We start from the raw sequence: 23,865 nt of genomic DNA on the forward strand, positions 1-23,865 counted from the left end.
GGGGTTTAGAGGTTTGGTGCATAAGGGTTTGGGTATGTATAGTTTGGGATATCTGAGGGTTGGGTGTTTAGAGACTTGGGGGTGTTTAAAGATTTAGGGGTTAGCACTTGAGGAATGTGGGCTTAGGCAATTGTGGGTTTGGAAGTCTAGAGGCTTGGGGGAGTTGTCAGTTCTGGCTTTGAGGTTCAGGAGTTGATGGGATCCACATCCCCTGGCTGTCCCGGGTCATTGGATCCAGTCCAGGACGAGGGGCTGGGGCAGAGCGCGGGGGACAGCGCTGACCCCGGTGAGCTGGAACGTCAGCTCCCTGGGATGACAGCTCCACCCCGACGCCCACTTCCGGCAGCTTCACCATGATCACCCCCAACATCCTGCGGCTGGAGAATGAGGAGACGGTGGTGCTGGAGGCCCACGGAGCTGGAGGGGACGTTCCTGTCACGGTCACCATCCACGACTTCCCGGCCAAGAAGCAAGTGCTGTCCAGTGAGAAGACGGTGCTGACCAAGGCTGCGGGCCACCTGGGAACAGTCACTGTCAAGGTGGGAGCACACTGAAGCCTGACCCTACTGATGCCCCTCCCCTCTCTGAGTCCTCCCCCTCTGAGCCGCAACCCTCTCTGAGCCCCACCTCATTTGAGCCCCGCCCCCCTCTGAGCCCTCCCCTTTCTGGGCCCGGCCCTTTGCTGAGTCCCCTCCCCCTGAGAGTTCCTCCTCTCCCTGCGTCCCTCCCCTCTGAGCCCCGCCCCTTCTGAGCCCCTCCCCTCTCTGAGTCTCCTTGCTCCTCTGAGCTCCTGATCTCTCTGAGTCTTCCCCCTGCTGAGGCATTCCCTTCTGAGCCCCATCCAACTCTTAGCCCCATCCATCCTAGCCCGCTCTCTCTGAGCCCCTCCTTTCTCTGAAATCCACCCCTCTCTGAACCCTGCCCCTTTCTGAGCCCCTCCTCTCTGAGCCCCGGCCCTTTTGGCCCCCCCACCCCTGAGTCTCCGCGCCATCTGAGCCCCGCCCCTTTCTGAGCACCTCCCCTTTCTGAATCTCCTTCCGTTTCTGAGCCCCTATCCTCTTAGCCCTCTCTTTCTTCAGAGCCCTTCCCATCTCTAAGTCTCTCCTCTGAGCCTCAGCCCCTCTGAGCCCGTCATCTCCAAGCCCCCTTCCCCTTCTGAACCTTCCTCCTCTGAGACCCCTGTCTGGTTCCCGCTTCCCATCGCCCTCTGATCCGTACCCCGTCTCCTGGTACCCCTCCACACCCCAAACCTGGGCAAACCAGGAGTGCCCGCAGGCCCTGTTGTGAGGAGGGGCAGGTGTGGACTCAGCCCAAGGCCTAGAGGCTGGACCCAGGGCAAGGGGCCCTGGAGCAGACCCCTAAGGATGCCCCGGTCCGTGCCTAGATCCCGGCCAGCAAGGAGTTGAGATCAGCGAGGGGGCAGAGTTTTGTGACTGTTCAGGCGAACTTCGGCGGCACCTCAGTGGAGAAGGTGGTGCTGGTCGGTGTTCAGAGCGGGTACCTCTTCATCCAGACGGACAAGACCATCTACACCCCGGGCTCCACGGGTGAGGGGCTGGACGGTGGCTGGAGAGGGTGGGGCAGGGGGGTGGGGAGGGGCAGGTCTCACCCATCTCTCCCCTTCTCTCTTGCCTCCTCCCAGTCCTCTATCGGGTCTTCACCCTCGACAGCAGGCTGCTGCCCGTGGGCCGGACCGTTATCGTCAGCATTGAGGTACCAACCAGCCAGGGCCCCAGACACACCCGGGGCAGAGATGCGGGAGAGACAAGACGTAGGGACAGAGAAAGAGACCCAGGGAAAGGCATAGTGGCAGAGACCCAAAGGCAAAGAAATACATAGAGGCAGAGAGAGAGAGAGGCCCGGAGATGGGGCAGGGGCCCGGGGCAGGGATCTGGGATGGGGAACGATGCCCCCGCCCGATTCTGGCACAAGAGAAACCCCTGGTCGCTGTGTGACTCTGGACAGGTCACTTCACCCCCCTGAGCTGCAGTTTCCTCATCTGAAGATTGGAATAATGACAAATAATAATAATTCTATGTAGTCTATTCTGCCTACTGCAGCCAAAGTCAGGTCCCTCCCTTCTCTGTCCCAGCTCTCCAAGGCTCCCACCTCCCTCGGGTAAAAGCTCAAGTCCTCCCTGGGGCCCACAGGGGTCTCCTGTCCCCTCCCTGCCCTCCCCTCCTCCCTCTCTCCCCTTCGCTCACTCTGCTCCAGCAACACGGGCCTCCTCGCTGTTCCTCCAATTCACCAGGCACCGTGCTGCCTCAGGTCATTTGCACAGGCTGTGCCCTCTGCCTGGAATGCCTTTCCCTCAGACACCCACATGGCTCCCCCTCACCTCCTTCAATGTGAAGCCTCCCTCAGCACCTGCTGAAATTGTAACCCTTCCAACCCGCTCCCACACACTCCACTCCCCTCCCTTTCTGCCCTCTCCTCCTGGCATCCTGTAAACTGGCTTTTCATTTCTTAAATGTCCCCTCTGCCAACCTCTGTTGAATCTGAGTTCCATATAGGAAGGGATTTTTATCTGTTTGTTCAGGGCCTTATCTCCTTGAACCTCACACAGAGCTTGGCATATAGTAGGGCTTAATAAGAACTTACTGAAAGAAGGGAGGGAGAGAGGAAGGGAAGGAGGGAGAGAGATGTCCTCCTCATAGGGTCTTCATGAGTACTTATTGAAATCATGCAAAGGTAACAGGGACCAGATTCTGATGGCCGTGAGCTGGCTTTTGGGATTGGTGTGATCCCTGGGGAACAGAGAACACACACGCCCTCTAAAGGCACAGATCCGCCCAGCTTCAATCAGATGTCACCTCGTGCCATCAGGAACGCATTATCCACAGTTATCCCAATTTCCAAGAGAAGCCAGAAAACCACACTTTTACGTGGTGTGTCCTGATGTTTTACCATCGACAACGCATGAAATAATGTGTGTATTAGGTTGAACCACACGAAATTGCTATTCTTGTGGATCAAAAAGCCGAATGTAGGCAATTATGTGTGGCTTAGCACACATCGAATGCTTAGCCTGGGGTCCAGCACGAGAGTAGGTAATAAATGCTAGTTATTAGTAGTATTCAGAGAGACACTAGTAATAATGAGCTTATATTATCTATGTCCCAAGTCAGTGAGGTAGGGGCTATATTTGTCTTTTTTTACATTGAGCACAGAGAGGTTAAGTAACTTGCCCCAGATCACACAGCTTGTAAGTGGCACAGTGGGATTTGAACCCAGGCTTCCTGACTCAGGTCCATATTCTTAACCAATGGCCCTGTAGACAGGAGACAGGGAGAGTGTCCAGACACACAGAGAGGGAGAGGAGAGCGAAAGGAATAAGGATGTGAAGAGCCACATCCCTCCCTGTCTCCCCACAGACCCCCGACGGCATTTCCATCAAGCGAGACTCCCTGTCTTCTCACAACCAGTTTGGCATCTTGCCCTTGTCTTGGAACATCCCGGAGCTGGTCAAGTATGTCTGGCCCTCCAGGAGGGGGTTTGGGGCTCCCCTATCCCAGGAGAAGGAGTGGGGGGCTGCCAGGCCTGGCCAGATCACTCACCTGCCTTCCCCACAGCATGGGACAGTGGAAGATACGGGCCCACTATGAAGATTCGCCACAGCAGGTCTTCTCCACTGAGTTTGAGGTGAAGGAATATGGTAAGAGGAGGAGGGAGCCAGGGTGGGGGGCCCATAACGCTGGGCCCAGTGCCAGCCCCCTGCCAACACTGTCTGTCCCCCCAGTGCTCCCCAGTTTTGAGGTCCAAGTGGAACCTACAGAGAAATTCTACTACATTGATGATCCAAAGGGCCTAGAAGTCACCATCACAGCCAGGTGAGGGGCTTGGGGGGCCAGGTGAGAGGTCTGGTGAGGGGACAGGTGAGAACCAGGTGAGGGGACAGGGTAGGGCCAGGTGAGGGGCCAGGTGAGGGCCAGGTGAGGGACCACATGAGGGGCTGGTTGAGAACCAGGTGAGAGCCAAGTGAGGGGCCAGGTGAGGGGGAGGTGAGTGGTGGGGGCTCTGGGTCATTGGAAGTTTGGGGGGACACTCAACTTTTCATGAGGGGAGAATCTGAGGCTCTCCTCACCTTGCAGGTTCTTGTATGGGAAGAATGTAGATGGAACAGCCTTTGTCATCTTTGGGGTCCAGGATGGTGACCAGAGGATTTCACTGGCCGAGTCCCTCACCCGCATTGGGGTACCTGACCAAGGCCCCCTCTGAACCTCCTCCACTCTGAGCCCCTCCCCAACTCTCTCTGAGTCCCCTCCCCATCTGAGCCCGCCTCCTCTCTGAGCCTTCATTTCCTCCCCCAGATCGAGGACGGTACTGGGGAGGCCACGCTGAGCCGACAGGTCCTGCTGGATGGAGTGCAGCCCTCACGACCAGATGCCCTGGTGGGGAAGTCATTGTACGTGTCTGTGACTGTCTTCCTGCACTCAGGTGAGGCCTGGTCTGAGGGTAGAGGCCCAGTACCACCATGTGGTCCAGTCTGAGAGGGGAGGCCCAGTCTGAGAGAGGAGGCCCAGAATCAAGGTGGGGTCCAGTCAGAGCACGGAGGCCCAGTCTAAGGGGGAGACATAGTCTGATGAGGGAGGCCCAATATGAAGGTGGGATCCAATCTCAGAGGGGAGGCCTGGTCCTGAGGAATGGCCAGGAGCCTACCCTCATGGTCGGCCCCCTCAGGCAGCGATATGGTGGAGGCGGAGCGCAGCGGGATCCCCATCGTGACCTCCCCCTACCAGATCCACTTCACCAAGACGCCCAAGTTCTTCAAACCAGCCATGCCCTTTGACCTCATGGTGAGACCCAGGATGAGGCTGCACCCCCTACCCTGCTTCTGAACATTGCCCACACCTCTGGGTCCACCTGAACCCCCTCCACCTGCCCCGGCACCTACAGGTGTTTGTGACAAATCCCGACGGCTCTCCGGCCCGCCGCATCCCCGTGGTGACCCAGGACAGCGAAGTGCAGTCGTTAACCCAGGATGACGGCGTGGCCAAGCTGAGCATCAACACGGCCAAGAGCCAGAAGCCCCTGAGCATCACTGTGAGTCTGCGCCAGCCTCAGGACCCCACAGCAGGGAGATGGGGCCTCTATTTGTACAGCAGGGTCCTGACGTACAAAGGGATCCTGCCATGTGCACAGTGGGGTCCTTTCATTTGCATGACGGGGTCTTGCCATTCACACAGAGGTATTCATTTGCGTAGAGGGCTTCATGTCTGCACAGTGGGGTCCCGCCATCTGCCTAGACATCTTATAAGGACCCTTGTGATTACATTCAACCCACCTGGATAATGCAAAGTAATCTCCCCATGTCCAGATCCTTAATCCCGTCTGCAAAGTCCCTCTTGACACAATAAGTACCATATTCCCAGGTCCCAGGGATTAGGACGTGGACATCTTTGGGGGACTCGCATGCATCCCTCTTTCCCTGCCCAGGTAAGAACAAGGAAGGAGGGTATCCCGGAGGCACGACAGGCCACCAAGACCATGCAGGCCTACCCCTACAACACCCTGGGCAACTCCAACAACTATCTGCATCTCTCTGTGCCCCGTGCGGAGCTCAAACCCGGGGAGACTCTCAACGTCAATTTCCACCTGCGAACAGACTCCGGCAAGGAGGGCGAGATCGGCTACTACACCTACCTGGTCTGTGGCTGCCCAGACTCCCCAGAACCCCCTCCTTGATTCTCCGGCACCCACAGGAACACTCCCCCATCCCGGATCCCATCACCCTCCCTCCCACCTTCCCGATCCTTATGCCAACCTGTCCCCGCAGATCATGAACAAGGGGAAGTTGCTGAAAGTGGGGCGCCAGAAGCGAGACCCTGACCAGGCCCTGGTGGTACTGCCCCTGACCATCACTACGGACTTCATTCCTTCCTTCCGCCTGGTGGCTTACTACACGCTCATCAACAGCAAAGGCCAGAGGGAGGTGGTGGCTGATTCCGTGTGGGTAGACGTCAAGGACTCGTGTGTGGGCACGGTGAGCTTCCAGCATCTCTCTCTTTGTCGGTCTTAGGACTCTCCGCCTGGCCTTCCTTTCTCTGTCTTGTGCCTCCCGCTCTGCCTCTCTCTACAGATTTCTGAATCCACTTCTCCCCACTGTTGGCACAGTTTCTGCCTCTCCCTTCTCCTTTTCCATCTTGTTCTTTCTTCCTTCTCTGTTTCAGTCTCAGTATCTCTCCTGCTCCTAGTTTTGTCTCTTTCCTTGACGTTCAGCCTGATGCTGGTTCTGTGCATCTCCCTTCTTCTTTCTCTGTCTCCACCTTTCTGTCCTTCCAGACCAGCCCAGACCTCCTCTGTCCTCAGCTGACCGAGACGGGGGCCTTGCAGGGTTGACTTTGCTCTCCCACACCTCCAACCTGCCCACAGCTGGTGGTGAAAGGTGGCGGCAAGGAGGAGAAGCAGCGTCTGCCTGGACAACAGATGACCCTCAAGATAGAGGGTGACCGGGGGGCCCGAGTGGGGCTGGTGGCCGTGGACAAGGGCGTGTTTGTGCTGAATAAGAAGAACAAGTTGACGCAGAGGAAGGTACATGCCCGGGTCGCTGAGCAGAGCAGTGAACGATGGTGGAGGCAAAGAGATGGCTTTAGGTTGAGGTGGGAATGGCGCTGGGGAGGGCAGATGAAGTGGGGTTAGGTGGAGGTTGAAAGAGGCGGTGGGAGTGGACATGGACGTAGGGATGGCTTGACGGTCAGGGTGAAGATGGGAATGTGATGGTCAAAGGTCCAGGTTAGGGATGGTCATGGGAATGGACACGGCTCTAAGAGTCCAACAGCAGTGTAGTCTGGAATCATCCACTGTGGACAGGCTGGGGACCGGGATAAGGAGGGAGGTGGGTTGGATGGACATGTTCACGAGTTGGCGGAGGCCCTGTGGCCTGGCCTCACCCTCCTCCTGATCCCCTCCCCACCCCGCAGATTTGGGACATAGTGGAGAAGGCAGACATCGGCTGCACGCCGGGCAGTGGGAGGGACTATGCTGGTGTTTTCATGGATGCAGGGCTGGCCCTCAAGACCAACAAAGACCTGCAGACCGCCCAGAGGTCAGGTGAGGGTGCAACCAGCGCTGGTCCTGGGACGGGCAGCACCACCACCTCCCAGATGCTGAGAACAGGTGGGGCTAGGGCTCTGGGCTCATGGGTCCCAGGTTCATGTCCTGCCTCCACCACCATCTAGCAAATCACTTCTCCTCACTGAGATGGAGCCACAGTTTCTCCATCTGTCAAATGGGAGCAATAGGACCCCTACCTCACGGCTACTGTGAGGAGTAAACCAAGGATGCCCAGTAGGTGCTTAATCCATCTTGTTCCTGGTCCACCTGCCCCTCAGATCCTGAGTGCCCAAAACCAGCCACCCGGCGACGCCGCTCCGTGCAGCTCATGGAGAAGAGGATGGACAAAGGTGGGAGCCCTCTGCTGGCCTTGCCCACCTCCCCCAACCCTGGACCTTGCCTATTTGGCATCCCAACTAAAGAGGGAGGCGGGGAGGGCCGGGCCCTGGGGAAGTCCTCCCCGGGTCTGTCCTGAGTTCCTCCTGCCTTGTGACGTGGGTCTGTGCACCCACAGCGGGCCAGTACAAGCAGAAGGAGCTGCGCAAATGCTGCGAGGACGGCATGCGGGATAACCCCATGGGGTTCCCGTGCGAGCGCAGGGCCCAGTACATCTTCAATGACCAGGCGTGCGTGAAAGCCTTCCTGGACTGCTGCACCCACATCACCCAGCTGCGGCTCCAGCACAGCCGCAACGACACTCTGGACCTGGCCAGGAGTGAGTGACAGGGGCCCGGGGAGGAGGCCCTGTCTGAGGGGGGAGGAGGTCCTGTCTGAGGGGGGAGGAGGTCCTGTCTGAGGGGGGAGGAGGTCCTGTCTGAGGGGGAGGAGGTCCCTGTCTGAGGGGAGAAGAGGTCCTGCCTGAGGGGGGAGGAGGTCCCTGTCTGAGGGGAGAGGAGGTCCTGTCTGAGGGGAGAGGAGGTCCTGTCTGAGGGGAGAGGATGTCCTTGTCTGAGGGAGGAGGAGGTCCCTGTCTGAGGGAGGAGGAGGTCCCTGTCTGAGGGGGGAGGAGGTCCCTGTCTGAGGGGAGAGGAGGTCCTTGTCTGAGGGAGGAGGAGGTCCCTGTCTGAGGGAGGAGGAGGTCCCTGTCTGAGGGGGGAGGAGGTCCCTGTCTGAGGGGGGAGGAGGTCCCTGTCTGAGGGAGGAGGAGGTCCCTGTCTGAGGGGGGAGGAGGTCCTGTCTGAGGAGGAGGTCCTCTCTGAGAGGGTAGGAGGTCCCTGTCTGAGAGGGGAGGTCCTGTCTGAGGTGGGAGGAGATCCTGTCTGAGGCGGGAGGAGGCCCGTCTGAGTGAGGAAGAGGTCCCTGTCTGAAGGAGGAGGAGGTCCTGTCTGAGGGGGGAGGAAGTCCCTGTCTGAGGGGGGAGGAGGTCCCTGTCTGAGGGAGGAGGAGGTCCCTGTCTGAGGGGGGAGGAGGTCCCTGTCTGAGGGGGGAAGAGGTCCCTGTCTGAGGGGGGAGGAGGTCCTGTCTGAGGGGGAGGAGGCCTGTCTGAGGGGGGAGGAGGTCCTGTCTGAGGGGGGAGGAGGTCCCTGTCTGAGGGGAGAAGAGGTCCTGCCTGAGGGGGGAGGAGGTCCCTGTCTGAGGGGAGAGGAGGTCCTGTCTGAGGGAGGAGGAGGTCCCTGTCTGAGGGAGGAGAAGGTCCCTGTCTGAAGAGGGAGGAGGCCTTCAGATGAGGTGCTAGTTGATCCAGGTCAGAGGGAAAGAGAAGGACCTAGTCTAACGGGGGAGGATTCCTTGCCTGACGGCAAAGGAGTTTTCTTCCTGGGACAGTCATCCTAGTCCTTCCCCCATCAGTCTGAAGTTGGACATTGCCAGTGACCAGGACATCTGTAACCTGAGGGAAAGTTCTAGATGATGGAGTTTGTCACTCTGGTTGCCAATAGGAAGACAAAGATGGATTCTAAGCTTGCCTTTGACAAAGAAAATGAATTTATGTTGCCTTCCAAAGAGAGGTGTCTACCTAGATGCCTATCAACATTCATTCATTCATTCATCATTCATTCAGTTCTAGATAAGACAAAACAGGTACATTCTTGAAACTTTACATCTCAGGTCAAATACATCTTATGCAAAGCCAGGAGATTTTTTTCTTATAATAAGCTCAGTTAACCAAAACTGGAATGGTCTTCACCACGCAGTGGCATTTACAGAATTGACAGGAGTCCTAACTGCCATTTGCTGAAATGCTTTGAGCCCAGTGTGGCCTGATCTCTCCTTTTCTTAAATATCTTTTGCTGGTCTTAATCAGAGAAATACCCTCCACGAGGATGGGCATTGTCAAAACTGAATGTCTAGAGGGTGCTCTTCAGACAGCCTAGAACCTTCATGAGGGTCACCTTAGCAAGTTCACAGTCATTGTAACCTGTCCAGATTTCTCTTCTTAACCATTATGTGCAAAATGGTCATTGCTTTGGTGATGGTTCTAATAAGCCTTTGGAACATTGCTTGGGTACCTCCTGTCATCTTCATGGGAGACTGGAAATTGTGTTGATCTAATTGGGTTCCAAGAGCGAAGGCAATGTGAGCGGCTCTTGAAATTGAGGGAAATTACATTATCAATTACAAGATGAAAAGTACCAAAAGAGAATACCTTTGCTTAAAAACTAAGGAATATTGGGGAAACTCACAGCGGCAGGCTGGCAGACCAAAGTAAAAATAATCATCTCATCTCCTTTTATTTTTTTCTTGAAACACTCTCAAAATTACAGAAAAATTTGAAATACAGATAAAAAACATTTTCCCCCTGAATTGTTTAATGCCCCAACACCCACCAATAGTTTAGTGTGGATTTTCTAGAAGCAAAGATAATCTCCTACAAAACCACAGCGCAACCACCAGAATTAGGACATTAAGGTTGATTCATTACCACCAGCAAATCCTCAGACCCCATTCAAGTTTCGCCAGGTTTTTTTTTTTTTTTTTTTTCCCCAATCCTGTATAGGAAAAGTGTCTAGTCCAGAATCCCAGTTTGCATTTACTGGCGGGGTCTCTCTAGTCTCCCTGAATCTGTCCAATCCCTAGCAGTACCTCTGTCTTTCTGTGACTTTCATGTTCTTGACGTGTATTAAGTATACAGGCCAGATATTTTGGGATTGTCCCACAATTTGGGTCTGTTTTATGTTTCTTCATGATCACATTCAGGTTTTGCATTTTTGGCGATACTGTCATAGAAGAGATATTATGTGACTGGGCTCCCGAAAGTCATCATGCGGCCATGGGTGTGTTTCGCTGCTAGGAACCCCTCCAGGGCTGTAGAGATGAGTATTTAAGGGTGCAGTGGGGAAAGTGGGTCTGTTCTAAACCCGGATTGTCCCCCCACTCCTTCACAGGTGACCTGGATGAAGATATAATCCCAGAAGAGGACATCATTTCCCGAAGCCAGTTCCCTGAGAGTTGGCTGTGGACCATTGAGGAATTAAAAGAACCAGAGAAAAATGGGTAAAACTAGGACACCCCCTGTTTTAACCCACCTCCAGGCCAGCTCCTGTCAACACACCGGATCAGGGGTCCGGCCCCGTTGCCTAGTGGTTAAGTTCAGTGCAATTCGCTTTGGCGGCCCAGGTTCACGGGTTCGGATCCCAGGCATATGGACCTACACCACTCACCAACCATGCTGTGGCAGCAACCCACATACAACATAGAGGAAGATTGGCACAGATGTTAGCTCAGGACTAATTTTCCTCAAGCAAAAAAAGAGGAAGGTTGGCCACAGATGTTGGCTCACGGTGAATCTTCCTTAGGAAAAAAAAAAAAACCCAGATCAGACCATTTAATTTGCATGCACCTCCAATCCCCCATCTTTTCTGTGGAACACAGTCTAGCCTAGAAAAAACAGGAATTGGGCTACCTACGTGTGCCCCACTCCAACCGGTCCTTTAGGGCCCCTCCATACCAGCTCTCCCCCTCCACCCTGCTAGATGCCTTCTGCTGATGCCCCCTCTTCTACCCCATCCAGAATCTCCACCAAGATCATGAACGTGTTTTTGAAAGACTCCATCACCACCTGGGAGATTCTGGCTGTGAGCTTGTCAGACAAGAAAGGTGAGGGAAGATGGTGGCCCCGTCCACAGGAGGCAGGACCCCAGGGCTCCTGGGCATTTTCTCATCCCATCCAAAAGCCTCTGTTGCCTGGTGGCTTGTACCTTGTCCCCTGGTTACTGGAGGGGCGTCAGAGTCTAGACTGTGGGTGACGTAGTCAGCGCTTTTTGTAAACAGATTTTATTTGTAGAGCAGTTTTAGTTTCACAGCACAATTGAGTGGAAAGTACGGAGATTTCCCACATACTCCCTGCCCACCCCCTCACACGCACAGCTTCCCCCACTCTCCACATCCCACACAATCGACGAACCACATGGACATGTCCTTATCACCCCAAATTCATACTTAACATGAGGGTTCACTTGGTGTCGTACATTCTATGGATTTGGACAAACGTATAATGACATGTATCCACCATTACTGTATCATACAGAATAATTTGCAGCAGCAAAAACTTTTTTCAATGAGTGTGAGCCATTATTGTTATTATTATTGGAGTCAAACATATTTTAGAGATCAAAGGGTAGATGCCTTTTGGAGATGCATAGACACTTCCTTAAATAATACAAATCATGCATCAGACTCATTCCTTTTTTTAATTAATAGTTTATTAAACAGTCTTAGGTTTACAGAAACAATTGAGCAACGAGTACAGAGAATTGCCACACACCCCTCACTTTCCCAAAATTCCCGTCTTCAACTCCTGTTTGCATTAATGTGGTTGGGCCCTTGGTTACAATCAATGGGCCGATCTTGATATGTTATGATTAACTGGAGGCTACAGTTTAGGGTTCACTCTTGGTGTTACATTCTGTGGGTTTAGACAAATGTATCACAACACGTAGTCACCATTACAGTATCACACAGAATAATTGTATCTCTGCCTTAAAATTGACACAAATTGGGTGTCAGAACTCAATGCTTTTTAGTTTTCTTTCCATCGTTCTACCTCATTCCAGAAGAAAAGCTAAGTCTGGTGCCAGGATTCCATCACCTCCTCTCCAATTCTTGTTTAACTCCTTTCTTTAAACAAAGAGGGGGGAAGGGGTCTAGCTTTCTGCAGACAATGCAAATTAGCCAATATTTAACAAAACTCTTTTGTTTTCCTTGGGGTAACTTCCTATTTATGGCACAAGAAGCTGGATATCTCGTGTACTGTAGTTATACCACATTAAATGTGAGTTTAAAAAATGTGAAAACAAATAGTAGGTAAGAAAGGTAAATAGCACCAGTGACTACAGCAGACTCCCTGAGGGTGATGAGTAAAGGGCTATAGGTTGGAAAATAAGGATTTTGTTCAAGCCTCTGATTATTTTTTTTTTCACCATTGAAGAATAAGCAAAAAAAAATTATTAAATCTTAATAGATTTCTTAGTGTGACAATATTTTTAATGTGGTAGCGTTTTTGCAAATTTCACTTGCATCAAAATTTTGCTCAAATTTGATCTGATAACTATTGTGTCACAAGTAACCATGTTTTTAGCATCATTTTTGCTCAGTGTAGATCGGCACTGTGCAATAAAAATCTTATGTGAGCCACATACGTCATTTAAATTTTCTGGTAGAACCATAAAAAAAAGTAGGTAAAATCAATTTTAGTAATGCATTTTACTTAACCCAAATATATTATTTTACATTTATATACTTACTTGACCCATAATATTATTGTTTTGAGATTTGGTAAAAATTTGCAAAACCACTACAATACTAATAATAATGTTACAATAATAAATCCATTAATAGTCAAGAATAATCTACTAATATATCAAAATCATGAATGATATATTTTACTTTTATTTCTACCAAGCCTTTGAAATCTGGCATGTATTTCATACTTACAGGGCACGTCAATTAGGATTTCTATCTTGTCCTTGGAAATACTTTGATCTGTATCTTAGGATTTGTAAAATTCATAGTTGAAAAGATAGATTGGCATATCCAATCTGTTCCAAACATACTTAAAAGTTTTCCAATCGCTGAGTCAAGCATCATTTTAAAAATTGAGATATAACTCACATACCATAAAGGCCACCCTTTGAACAATTTAGTGGGTTTTAGTATATTCATAATGAATAGTGGTTTTTAAGTTTAATTCTGAGTTAATTAAATGAAATAAAAGAAGGAGTCCAGTGCCCACTCGAGCTAGCCACATTTCAAGTGCCCAGTGACCACAAGGGACTTGAGGCTACCATTCTAGAGAGTGCAGATATGGACCCTTCAATTATGGCTTCTTCCCTCCTGCACATCTATCTTGGAGTAAAATTACAAAGAAATGAGAATCACTAAATCATGGCAACTCCCAGCCCCCACCACCATCTGTAATTTATCACCATTAGCATTGTTTAGTCTCTGGGCTTCTGCAAAGACAGGCCAGGCTTGGGACAGCTCCTGTGGTCAGGGGTAAGCACTGAGACCCTGGGAGGGGCAGGAACTTGGACTCAAACTTGGACCTTGTCGACCCTGCCCACCTCCCACCACTGACACTCCATGTTCCGTTTCTCCCCGGGCAGGGATCTGCGTGGCTGACCCCTATGAGGTCACAGTGATGCAAGACTTCTTCATTGACCTGCGGCTACCCTACTCCGTCGTGCGCAATGAGCAAGTGGAGATCCGAGCTGTTCTCTACAACTACCGGGAGGCGGAGGAGCTCAAGGTGAGCCCTGGGATGGAGGGGGCACGGTGGGGGGAACGAAGGGGGGAAGTGTGGCACACGCCCCTGACCCATACTCTCTGCCTCCTGCAGGTGAGGGTGGAACTCCTCCACAATCCAGCCTTCTGCAGCCTGGCCACCGCCAAGAGGCGCCACCAGCAGACTGTGACCATCCCGCCCAAGTCCTCGCTGGCTGTGCCTTATGTCATTGTGCCCTTGAAGATTGGCCTACAGGAGGTGGAGGTCAAGGCTGCTGTCTATCACCACTTCATCAGCGATGGTGTCAAGAAGACCCTGAAGGTCGTGGTGAGTCTTTGGGGCACCTGCTGCCCCTTGTCCTTCAGGAAAGGCTCCTGTCCTCCCTGTGCTGTCAACCCAGTTTGGAGACCCAGGCTCTGAGACCTGAAGGGTGTCCACTGTCCAGCATGGGAAATTCAGGAGTCCTAGAAGTTCAGAAGCAGGGCCAGGATGAGGGTGAGCCAAGTGAGGCACTCACCTCGGGCACAGAATTTTAAAGGGTGCCCAAAAGCTCAGTAATAAAGACCAATAATATATTTTTTCCTTAAAATATATTTTAATATTAAATATGACATTTTGTAACACATTTCAGTATAGGAGTTTTCTTTTGACTTTAAAAATCTCAAGGAAACATATTTCCCAGAATAATTTTATAAAGCGATAATATACCATGCAAGAACATAGGAAACTTCTGTTTTTACCTATGATTTTTACCCTGAAAAGGTACATTAACTTATTTTACCCTTAAAAAGTAATTAAAAGTAAATTAACTATTGCCCACAGTGTGGAACACGTTCAAATATAATAAGAGATAAAATCATCAATAAAAAGGAGTCTTTTATCACCTCTTATTAATATTTTAAAGCAAGATGTGAGATCATGAACAAGATCAATAATATTTCGATGCAATATTTCAGGAAATCAAAATTAATGGCAAAAATATCTGTGATGAACAAAATATCAAAATTTTAAACAGAGACAGGATCTGACAGTATCAAACCAAGCAATCCTCGAGCCTGAAGCAAAAGGAAAAATGAGCGCCCCCGTAGATGTGCCTATGTGTATTTTTTGTGTGTGTGTGAGGAAGATCAGCCCTGAGCTAACATCCATGCTAATCCTCCTCTTTTTGCTGAGGAAGACCGGCTCTGAGCTAACATCTATTGCCAATCCTCCTCCCTTTTTTTTCCCCAAAGCCCCAGTAGATAGCTGTATGTCATAGTTGCACATCCTTCTAGTTGTTGTATGTGGGACGCGGCCTCAGCATGGCCGGAGAAGCGGTGCGTCGGTGCACGCCCGGGATCCGAACCCGGGCCGCCAGTAGCAGAGCGCACACACTTAACCGCTAAGCCATGGGGCCGGCCTCGCCTATGTGTATTTTTTAATGCTTAATTTTTCCCCAAAATGTTAAAGTAGTTGAGAAAAATACTGAAACACTGAAAACCAAATGTATTAAAACTGACAGTGTAATTTTACATTGAAATGTTTTATTTATACCCAAACCAGAATTTACTATAATTTTCCCTTCCTGGCTTTAAGGGAAGCAAACTCATATTTTTTCAACTACGTTAATGTTCTGGAAGAAAATTAGCCATTAAAAAATACCTAAAAATGTATTTTTAGGGGCACATGTTTTTCCTTTTGCCTCTGGCTCCAATTTGGCTCAGCAGGGCACTGGTGGGAAGAAAGCCCAGCACTGTGCTAGAGCCTGCATGGCCCAGCTCCCAAGAGCCAGTGTGCCCATCACTTCCCAATTCTGCACTCACTCACACTGGTAGCTTGAAATCCATCATGGCGGAGATATTTATACCATGGAAATTGGCAGTGCCACAAATCAGCATCTTTTCTTCCTGCAAAGCTGGATGTTAAATATTTACCAGCATGCCAGTGGAGGAAATTCAGTCTGCAAAGGAAAGTTTGGGCCTTATTACCAGATGAAAGGAGAATAGGTTCTGGGAAGGCAAAAACAGCTGCTGTCCACCATGGAGGCTTATCTGTAGACACATGAGAGCTTGAGTTGGGCCTTTGATACTAATTAAGATAGCTCCAGTTTTAATTGAGTGCTTACTATATGCTAGGCTCTGTGCTAAGTATTTATGCACATTCTTTTATTTATTTTATTTATTTTTATTATTATTTACTTATTACTTACTATTTGTTTCCATTTTACTTTTTAAATTTCTCTTATTTTTAAAATTTCTCTTATTTTTAAATTTATTTTATTTTAAAAATTTATTTTCTTTTATTCTATTCATCCCATTGAGAAGCAGTGGGTTAAAAACAGACTCTGGAGCCAGACTATAAGGTTCAAACCCCAGTTCTGTTCTACTAGCTGTGTGACCTTGGGCAAGTTACTTCACCTCTCTGTACTGGTTTCCCCATCTTTAAAATGGGAGTCATATGCGCAGAACCCACCCCACCGGGTTGTTGTTGTGGAAATTAATAAAAGAAACTGTAACTATATTGGAGTCAGGAAGGCCTGTATGGGGAGCTCTCATGGCTCCCAGTCACACAGCTAAGACAGGGTGAATGCCATCATGCCTCTGCTACAGTAATCCCCAGGACAACAGTGCCCTGCTGACCAGCTGTCTGTCTGTCTGTCCCTTCATTCACCCAACCCCTCCTTCCCCCAACACCATCCAGCCGGAAGGAATCAGAGTCAACAAAACCGTGGCCATTCGCACACTGGATCCAGAACACAAGGGCCAAAGTGAGTCAGCCACTGGACAGGGGGTGGGACCTGGGGGGTGGTGCAGGGTGTGGTGGGACGGGGCTGGTGCCATTGGGGTCTCCCATTCATCTGGCAGATGGAGTGCAGCGAGAAGAAATCCCTGCTGCAGACCTCAGCAACCAAGTCCCAGACACAGAGTCAGAGACCAAGATCCTCCTGCAAGGTGAGATGCTCTTGGCCCTGAGCACATGGGGCCCAGGAAGGTGTCAGGGGGGCTGTGACCTCCCGAATTCCTTCTATTCTGGGGATGTTTAACCATCGCGCCTCCCTCCTACACTTCAGCTAGAACAACTCCTCCCTGATTTGTTTTATAAAAGCCTCCAGGCAGTATTTAGTTCAGCAAATAGCTTTCACTGATGAAGACATTTAAATGAGAAACTGTGTAGTTTGACAGCAGAAATTCTGGAACCAATTGCCCAGGAAGGAGGACTGGGGCAAGAAGGGACAAGAAGGAGCTCGAAAGGCACCTTGCAACCTGTGAGCTGTAAGGTTTTGAGGAGAGACCCTTGGTTTCCTCATCTGTGATGGGGGAGAATAATAGTATCTATATCTAAGGTTGTTGGGAGGATTAAATGAGATACTATATGGTGTTCTCTTAGAACAGAGCCTGGCAAATAGCATTAAGCACATATTAGTAGTCATGACTATTGTTACTGGAGTTAATTTACCACTGGTGTCACAAGAGGACCCAGGACTGGAGTGCCCCTGTGAAGCACAAGCCCTCACCCCCACAAAGGCAGACCTCCCCACCTCCAGCCACTGAGTCATGCAGCTCTGCCCGCTATCACATGCCCCCCAGCTGTCTCTGACCCGTTGGCCCTCGCTGGTCGGAGCCTGAGAACAATGGGGGCAGCGCCGACCGCCCCATCCCACCCCACACCACAATAAGTCGCATTCCCTGAGCACTGCTCACCCGCCCGGCCGCAGGGACCCCGGTGGCCCAGTTGGCAGAGGACGCCATCGACGGGGAGCGGCTGAAGCACCTCATTGTGACCCCCTCGGGCTGCGGGGAGCAGAACATGATGGGCATGACACCCACGGTCATCGCAGTGCATTACCTGGATCACACCAAGCAGTGGGAGAAGTTGGGCCTGGAGAAGCGACAGGAGGCCTTGGAGCTCATCAATAAGGGTATGCGCCCCCGCGCCTCTTGGTGACCCCCCCACAGCCCCCTCTTTGAGCTCTGTCCTCCAGGAGACCCCGCCCCCTATCGAGGCCACGCCCTTCCTCTGAGATCTCCTCCCCCTCCGTTCTCTGAGACCCCTGGGCTCTTTGAGCCCCGTCTCGGAGCTCTCTTCCTCTCTCCTGGCCCTGGCCCTCCTCTGAGCCATGTTCTCCCCTTTCTGAGGCTCCATCCTCCTCAGTGAAACCCTCCGCCTCTCTGAGACTCCTGTACCCCTCTGAGACCCCCTCCCCTCTGAATCCCTTCTCTTCAGAGACCTCCTCCCCCCTCCCTCTGAAACCTTTCTCCTTTCTGAGACCCTGGGCCCCTCTAAGCCACCTCTCAGAGCTCCTTCCCCCACTGAGGCCCCTTGCCCCTGAACACCCTTGGAACCCTCCCCTCTCTGAACCCTGTCTCCTCCTAGAACTCCTTCCCCTTCCTTTCTCTGGTCCCTCACCCTATATAAGTCCGTCCCCCCTTTAAGCTCCCCTACCCCCAGACATCCCTCCCCTGCCCTGAGCCCCCTCTTTCCTCTCTGAACCCGTCCTGCCCCTCATAGAATCCTTGTCCCCTCTCTAAACCCCTCCTCTTCCTGGTGACACCACACCAGCCACCCCCTGCTCCTCTCCCGACATTTCTCCCTTCCCTGCAGGGTATACCCAGCAGCTGGCCTACAGACAACCCAGCTCAGCTTACGCAGCCTACCAGAGCAAGCCGCCCAGCACCTGGTGAGTCGCCACGGTCTGCTTGCCCATCCTGGGCCTTTATCCCCCAGAACAGTGCCTGGATCCCGGCCTGGGGTCGCCCAGGGGGCCTCGCCCACACAGCCCTGTGCGACTGGATCCCTCCACCAGAAAAGTCAAGGCACCCACTGACCTGCAATCATCAAGCACCCACTGCATGCAATACTGGATCGTGAGCCCTGGGAAGGCAAACCAGCCCTGCCCCTCTCTGCTCATTGGCTGCCTGGGATGTCAGTCTCTGGATCCCAGAGCCGATTGGCTCACGCTCTGTGCCCGCCTCCAGGCTGACAGCCTACGTGGTCAAGGTCTTCTCTATGGCCTCCAACCTCATCGCCATTGACTCCCAGGTCCTCTGCGGGGCTGTCAAATGGCTGATCCTGCAGAGGCAGAATCCGGATGGAGTCTTCCGGGAGGATGCGCCCGTGATAAGCCAACAAATGACTGTAAGAAGGAAGGATTCAAGGCAGGCTGGGTGAGAGGGGCACCTGAGCATCACGGGATGGACAGAAAAGGACTCCCTCATCCGCACACCGTCCAACACTGTAGTGGGGGCAGGCATCTGTACTGCTAGGAGCCTTCTCTCTCCGGTCACAGGGCCTTTGCATGTGCTGTTCCTGCTGCCTGGCATGCTAACCCCTCTTCTTTGAGGGTTGACTCCTACTCACTCTTCAGATCGTGGCTCCATCTGTCATCTCTCAGGAACGCCTTTCCTGACCTCCCCGACGGAGTCACATTCCCACTGTCCATTCTCACTACCACGTCCTCTTCTCCTGCACAGCACACATCAGTTTGTAATTATATATCTGTTGATGAGCTGGTTGGTTCATATCTGTCTCCTCTACTAGACGGGGAGCTCCGTGAGCGTTGGGACTGGTGTCTGTTTGGGTCCACCATCTTATTCACAGCACCAGCAACATTGGCAGAATGAATGAATGAATGAATCAACGCTAAAGAGTTTGGCCCTCCTGGAGAGACACTGGGGAGAGACTCATGCCTGCTTTTACCTGCTGATCCTACAGGGGGGTTGGTTGGTATGTGGGGATACACCAGTGACCCTATTCTTGCTTCTTGCTCCCCACGGTAGGGTGGCTTCCAGAATACCAAGGAGAAAGACATGGCCCTCACAGCCTTTGTTCTCATCGCACTGCAAGAGGCTAAAGATATTTGCGAGGGACAGGTCAATGTAAGTGTTCCCTGTTGTCCCCCTCCTCCCTTCCTCTACCCAAGGCATATCCACCTTAGAGGGTGAGGTGTTGCATTCTGGCAATTTCCGGTCCTCAGCAGTGCAAAATAAGAGCCACTACAGTGGCCATAATAATGCCTAACATTTATTGAGTAATTAACACCCTCATCTAAGAGCTTCACATGTTTAAGTCCTGTAATCCTTCAAACAGCCGGAGAGGCAGGCTACTCTTATTATCCCCAGTTTACAGATGAGAAAACTGAGACACAAAGAGATCAAGGGTTGGGTCCTTTCTGCCTGCTTTACTGTTTTCAGAGAGTTTTAGCCAATTTTAACAAAAGCCCCTTCAGCCTGCTTTCCACATCACTCCTACATAATCAGTACATTTGTATCTTTGCTGTTTTCTCTAAAGAAAACTCAGGACATGGAGCTAAAAAAACATCAAGACTATTTCCTCAGTCTAGGGGATCTTTCAGGGGATTTTCAAACGAGTCCATGACCCTAAACAAGAAATTATTTAAAATGTTGCCTCATCACTGTCCCCTTTTCCTCTGGTTTTGGTTTTGAAGCAGAGAAGCTTAGAAAGATGGGCTCCTGAGAGTCTGTAATCGCTCCATCTGCTTTGTCCTGGGGTTTGAGAGGGGGTAGTTTGACCTTTAGCTTCCTGAGTGGGGAACTCCAGGATCCCACCTTCAACCAGCTGCTTCTCCCTCCTCAGGACCCCAGAAAAGAGATGGAGGGAAGGAGGCCAGTGAAGAGGGAAGCAAATACAGGGGCTGTTACCTTTAATGCCCAACAGGAACCTGGGCTTTTCTGGCTCAAACCTCGCAGATTTGAGACAAATTATCGTAGAAAAGAGACACGGCTACGGCTGTTGGGTCCAACATATCTCACTTCAAAGCCTGATTCTCAGGCCCTTCCCCCTGCTGGGTCTCAGTGTGTGCAACTGTAAAATGGATATGATAATCGTTGTATTTTTAAGGACTCTCTGAGTTGTCCTAGATGTAGCAAACATGTTACCTAGAATATGCAAAGATAGATGGGGGATTAAAGGACCCAAGAATTTATCAAGTGCAATGATGAAAGTGGCCTCATGGACTCTTCCAGAATATTCTGTTCTCTCCTGTGTCCTTCATTGCCTTTTGCCCAATAATTCAGTTTTCCATGTCACCCATCCTGCCTGGCAGGAGGTGACTGCATTCTTTGGGGAAATAGCCAGACCAAGGCTAGAGCTTTCAGATTCCCAGGAACGGATGCTGATTGGCTCAGCCTGGGTCAGGTGATCACCCCTGAACCAATCAGCTGAGACCAGGAAGTAGGTCTCATTGGGCAAATATGGCTGCTTCCACTCTGGCCATGTGAATGAAAGGGAGGAAAAAAAGTTCCTACAAAAGTCAAGGGTAGATGGAAGAGAGACAGCTGGGCAGGCAAAAGGATTAGATTCTACTGCAACATAGCAACATTATAATGGAGAATACCATAGGCTGTGGAATCAGACCGCTGGAGTTTAAATCAAGTGTGCTGGAACCAACTTGCAAAAGCCAATTGTTAAATTTCCAGGAATTTTGCAAGCTGGTTGTTAAACACAATCGTTATTAAAAATTAAATTGTTTGGGCCGCCCCATGGTGTAGCAGTTAGGTGTGTGCACTCTGCTGCTGGCGGCCCGGGTTTGGATCCCAGGCATGCACCGACACACTGCTTGTCACGCCATGCTGTGGCGCCCTCCCACATAAAGTGGAGGAAGATCAGCCCGGATATTAGCTCAGGGCCAGTCTTCCTTGGCAAAAAAAGAGGAGGATTGGCGTGGATGTTAACTCAGGTCTGATGTTCCTCACACACACACAAAAATAATAAAAAAAATAAAAATATAAAAATTAAATTGTTTACACTTACAGTTAAAGTAAACTGTAATCATTAAGCATTAAAAACAAAGATGATAAACACTTAAAATGCATCACTTCCTAATTATTTTACTATCTTTTATCATTATCTATGCTCATGTGGTTATTTATGTCTATTGTATCCGTATGGCGGAAATACTATATAATAATGTGCTACTGCCCGTCTCTTCCCAACTCTATATTCATGACGCTGCATTGGTAGGTTGAAATCAGCCATGGTGGTATTTATACCGTGGAAATGAGAAAACACTACAAAGGGTGTCTTCCTCTGCCCCTCATCTCTCTGGGTCTCAGTATGCTCATCTGTGCAGTAGCAGTGATGATGAAAAGAGTACTTACCTCATAGGATTTTATGATGTTAATGAGTAGATATATGACTGGCACATAGTAAGTGCTGGTGATGATGATGATGATGGTGATTGGATAAGAGGTGTTCCCAGTGGTGTGCTGGACCTGCTCACACTAGCTCACGAGTCCCTATTTAGGGCATCTCTTCCCCACTCCATGTTCAGGGAAGTCACTTTGATAGCTTGAAATTGGCCCTGGTAGGAGTATTTACACCACAGTAATTGGCAATCTATAACCATCCCCTCCACCACTGGAGAGCTGGTTGTTAAACATCTACCAGCACACTACTGGGTATATAGACTACCCCAGGCACATAGTAGGTACCCAGCAACAAGGCAGCACACAGTTCTTAAAACATCTGGGAAACCCTCAAAAAATAGGCAGATCCAAGACAGGTCCCAAGGACAGAAACCGTCCTGGTGCCTAGGAAGTAGTTCTTGTGTTATCCTTACCAGCTGTGTGTGGCAGCAATGCTCTCCTGACCAGAGTACCCCATCTTCTTTCTCACAGAGCCTGGAGCCCAGCATCATTAAGGCAGGAGACTTCATTGAAGCCCACTACAACAACTTGCAGAGACCATATACTGTGGCCATTGCTGGCTACGCCCTGGCCCAGTTAGGCAAGCTGGAAGGCCCTCTCCTCAACAAATTTCTGAGCACAGCCAAAGGTGAGGGGCAGCCTGGTGGGGTAAAGAGGAATGCACAGCTGGGGTTTGAGGGTGGCGATCTTGAGGTGGGATATGTGGTTCCAAGCTGAGCTGGGATGGATAGTGCTAAGCCAAGCTGGGATGGGTGGCTGTAGGGTGTGAAAAGTCCTCGTTGTAAGTCAAACAAGAAGATCTATTACATCATTCATTCAGCAAGTGTGTGTTGAGCACTTGCTGTGACACATGAGCCTGGACATGGGTTCTAACATCAGACAGACCCAAGTTCAAATCCCACTCTTCCACATTCTCACTTTGTGACCTTGCACAAATCACTCAACCTCTCTGGACCTCATCTTAAACTGATATTTACATCATAGGGTGGTTGTAAAGATTAAACAAGTAATGCAAGTAGGAGGCTCTAGCACACAGAAAAAGGTCTATCACTGATGTTATTATTGCCTTTAGTATTGTTAATAACATTATCATTATCTTAAGGGTAGTAGGATTAGATAAGATAATGCCATAGTGAATTTAACACAGTGCCTGTGACATACTGAACACTTAAACATTGGTTCCAGTGTTGATACTGTATCAGGTTTATGTTCATGTTGTAACATATCTGAATGTATACTGAAGAGGTTTAACGCAACAGAAGTTTGTCTCTTGCTGTGTAACAGCACAGTATGGGTGTTCCAAGTTGGTAGACCGCTCTCCTCCATACAGTCATGCAGGTATCCAGGCTTCTATCTTTTCATGGCTCTGCCACCCTGGGGCCTCAGAATCCCTTTCATCCAGGCAGAAGGGGAAAGAGTCAGAAGGACTATGCAAGAGAGGTGGACCAGGCATGGATGTGGCTCCATCACTGCCCTGCACATTCCATTGACCAGAGCTCAGTCATGCAGCCATACATCCCTGCAAAGGCTTCTGGGAGATGTAGTCCAACTGTGTGCCCAGGAAGAGGAGGAAATGATTCTTAGTGACAGTCTCTACCATAGGTACTTTCCTAGGCACTTGGGGCATCATGGTGAATACAGCACACATCTGCCACCATGGACTCACACTCCGGTTAAGGAAAGAAGTGAGTTAATAGATTGCTATAGAGCATCATAGTGCTGGGATGGGAGAAGCAAAGGATGCTTTGAGAAACAGAAGGAAGGGCCTCACTCAGTCTTGGGGTGCCTTTGAAGTTGAATTGTGCAAGTTGAGTAATAATTAACCAGGAGTAGATGGAGAAAAGCCAGTCCTGGTGGTCTACTGGTTAAAATTTGTCACTCTCACCGCCACTGCCCAGGTTTGTTCCTGAGCAGGAAAAGATACCACCCATCTGTTGGTTGTCATACTTGGCAGCTGCATGTTGGTGTGATGCTGAAAGCTATATGCCCGGTATTTCAAATACCAGC

The 23,865-nt window shown here is 50.6% G+C and overlaps 1 protein-coding gene across 1 annotated transcript in view; it reads left to right on the forward strand.

Annotated features, from left to right (window-relative positions):
• The first annotated feature begins 352 nt into the window (after positions 1–352).
• LOC101394952 (complement C3-like) overlaps positions 353–23,865 on the forward strand; it is a 33,182-nt gene continuing 9,669 nt past the window's right edge. The window contains exons 1-27 of the mRNA XM_087425627.1: positions 353–539; positions 1,385–1,547; positions 1,643–1,713; positions 3,375–3,469; positions 3,573–3,655; positions 3,740–3,830; positions 4,092–4,194; positions 4,311–4,437; positions 4,681–4,796; positions 4,897–5,043; positions 5,437–5,646; positions 5,777–5,983; positions 6,373–6,531; positions 6,921–7,050; positions 7,332–7,403; positions 7,568–7,768; positions 10,377–10,485; positions 11,003–11,088; positions 13,596–13,738; positions 13,829–14,041; positions 16,394–16,460; positions 16,558–16,644; positions 17,409–17,612; positions 18,296–18,371; positions 18,670–18,829; positions 19,471–19,569; positions 22,330–22,486. Of these exons, the coding sequence (XP_087281753.1) occupies positions 354–539; positions 1,385–1,547; positions 1,643–1,713; positions 3,375–3,469; positions 3,573–3,655; positions 3,740–3,830; positions 4,092–4,194; positions 4,311–4,437; positions 4,681–4,796; positions 4,897–5,043; positions 5,437–5,646; positions 5,777–5,983; positions 6,373–6,531; positions 6,921–7,050; positions 7,332–7,403; positions 7,568–7,768; positions 10,377–10,485; positions 11,003–11,088; positions 13,596–13,738; positions 13,829–14,041; positions 16,394–16,460; positions 16,558–16,644; positions 17,409–17,612; positions 18,296–18,371; positions 18,670–18,829; positions 19,471–19,569; positions 22,330–22,486 (3,562 nt within the window). The 5' untranslated portion in view covers position 353. The remainder of the gene's footprint in view (positions 540–1,384; positions 1,548–1,642; positions 1,714–3,374; positions 3,470–3,572; positions 3,656–3,739; positions 3,831–4,091; positions 4,195–4,310; positions 4,438–4,680; positions 4,797–4,896; positions 5,044–5,436; positions 5,647–5,776; positions 5,984–6,372; positions 6,532–6,920; positions 7,051–7,331; positions 7,404–7,567; positions 7,769–10,376; positions 10,486–11,002; positions 11,089–13,595; positions 13,739–13,828; positions 14,042–16,393; positions 16,461–16,557; positions 16,645–17,408; positions 17,613–18,295; positions 18,372–18,669; positions 18,830–19,470; positions 19,570–22,329; positions 22,487–23,865) is intronic.

Source organism: Ceratotherium simum, chromosome 39 (genome assembly GCF_057802395.1).
Source record: "Ceratotherium simum simum isolate JZ-2026a chromosome 39, ASM5780239v1, whole genome shotgun sequence".
Classification (NCBI taxonomy): Eukaryota; Metazoa; Chordata; class Mammalia; order Perissodactyla; family Rhinocerotidae; genus Ceratotherium; species Ceratotherium simum.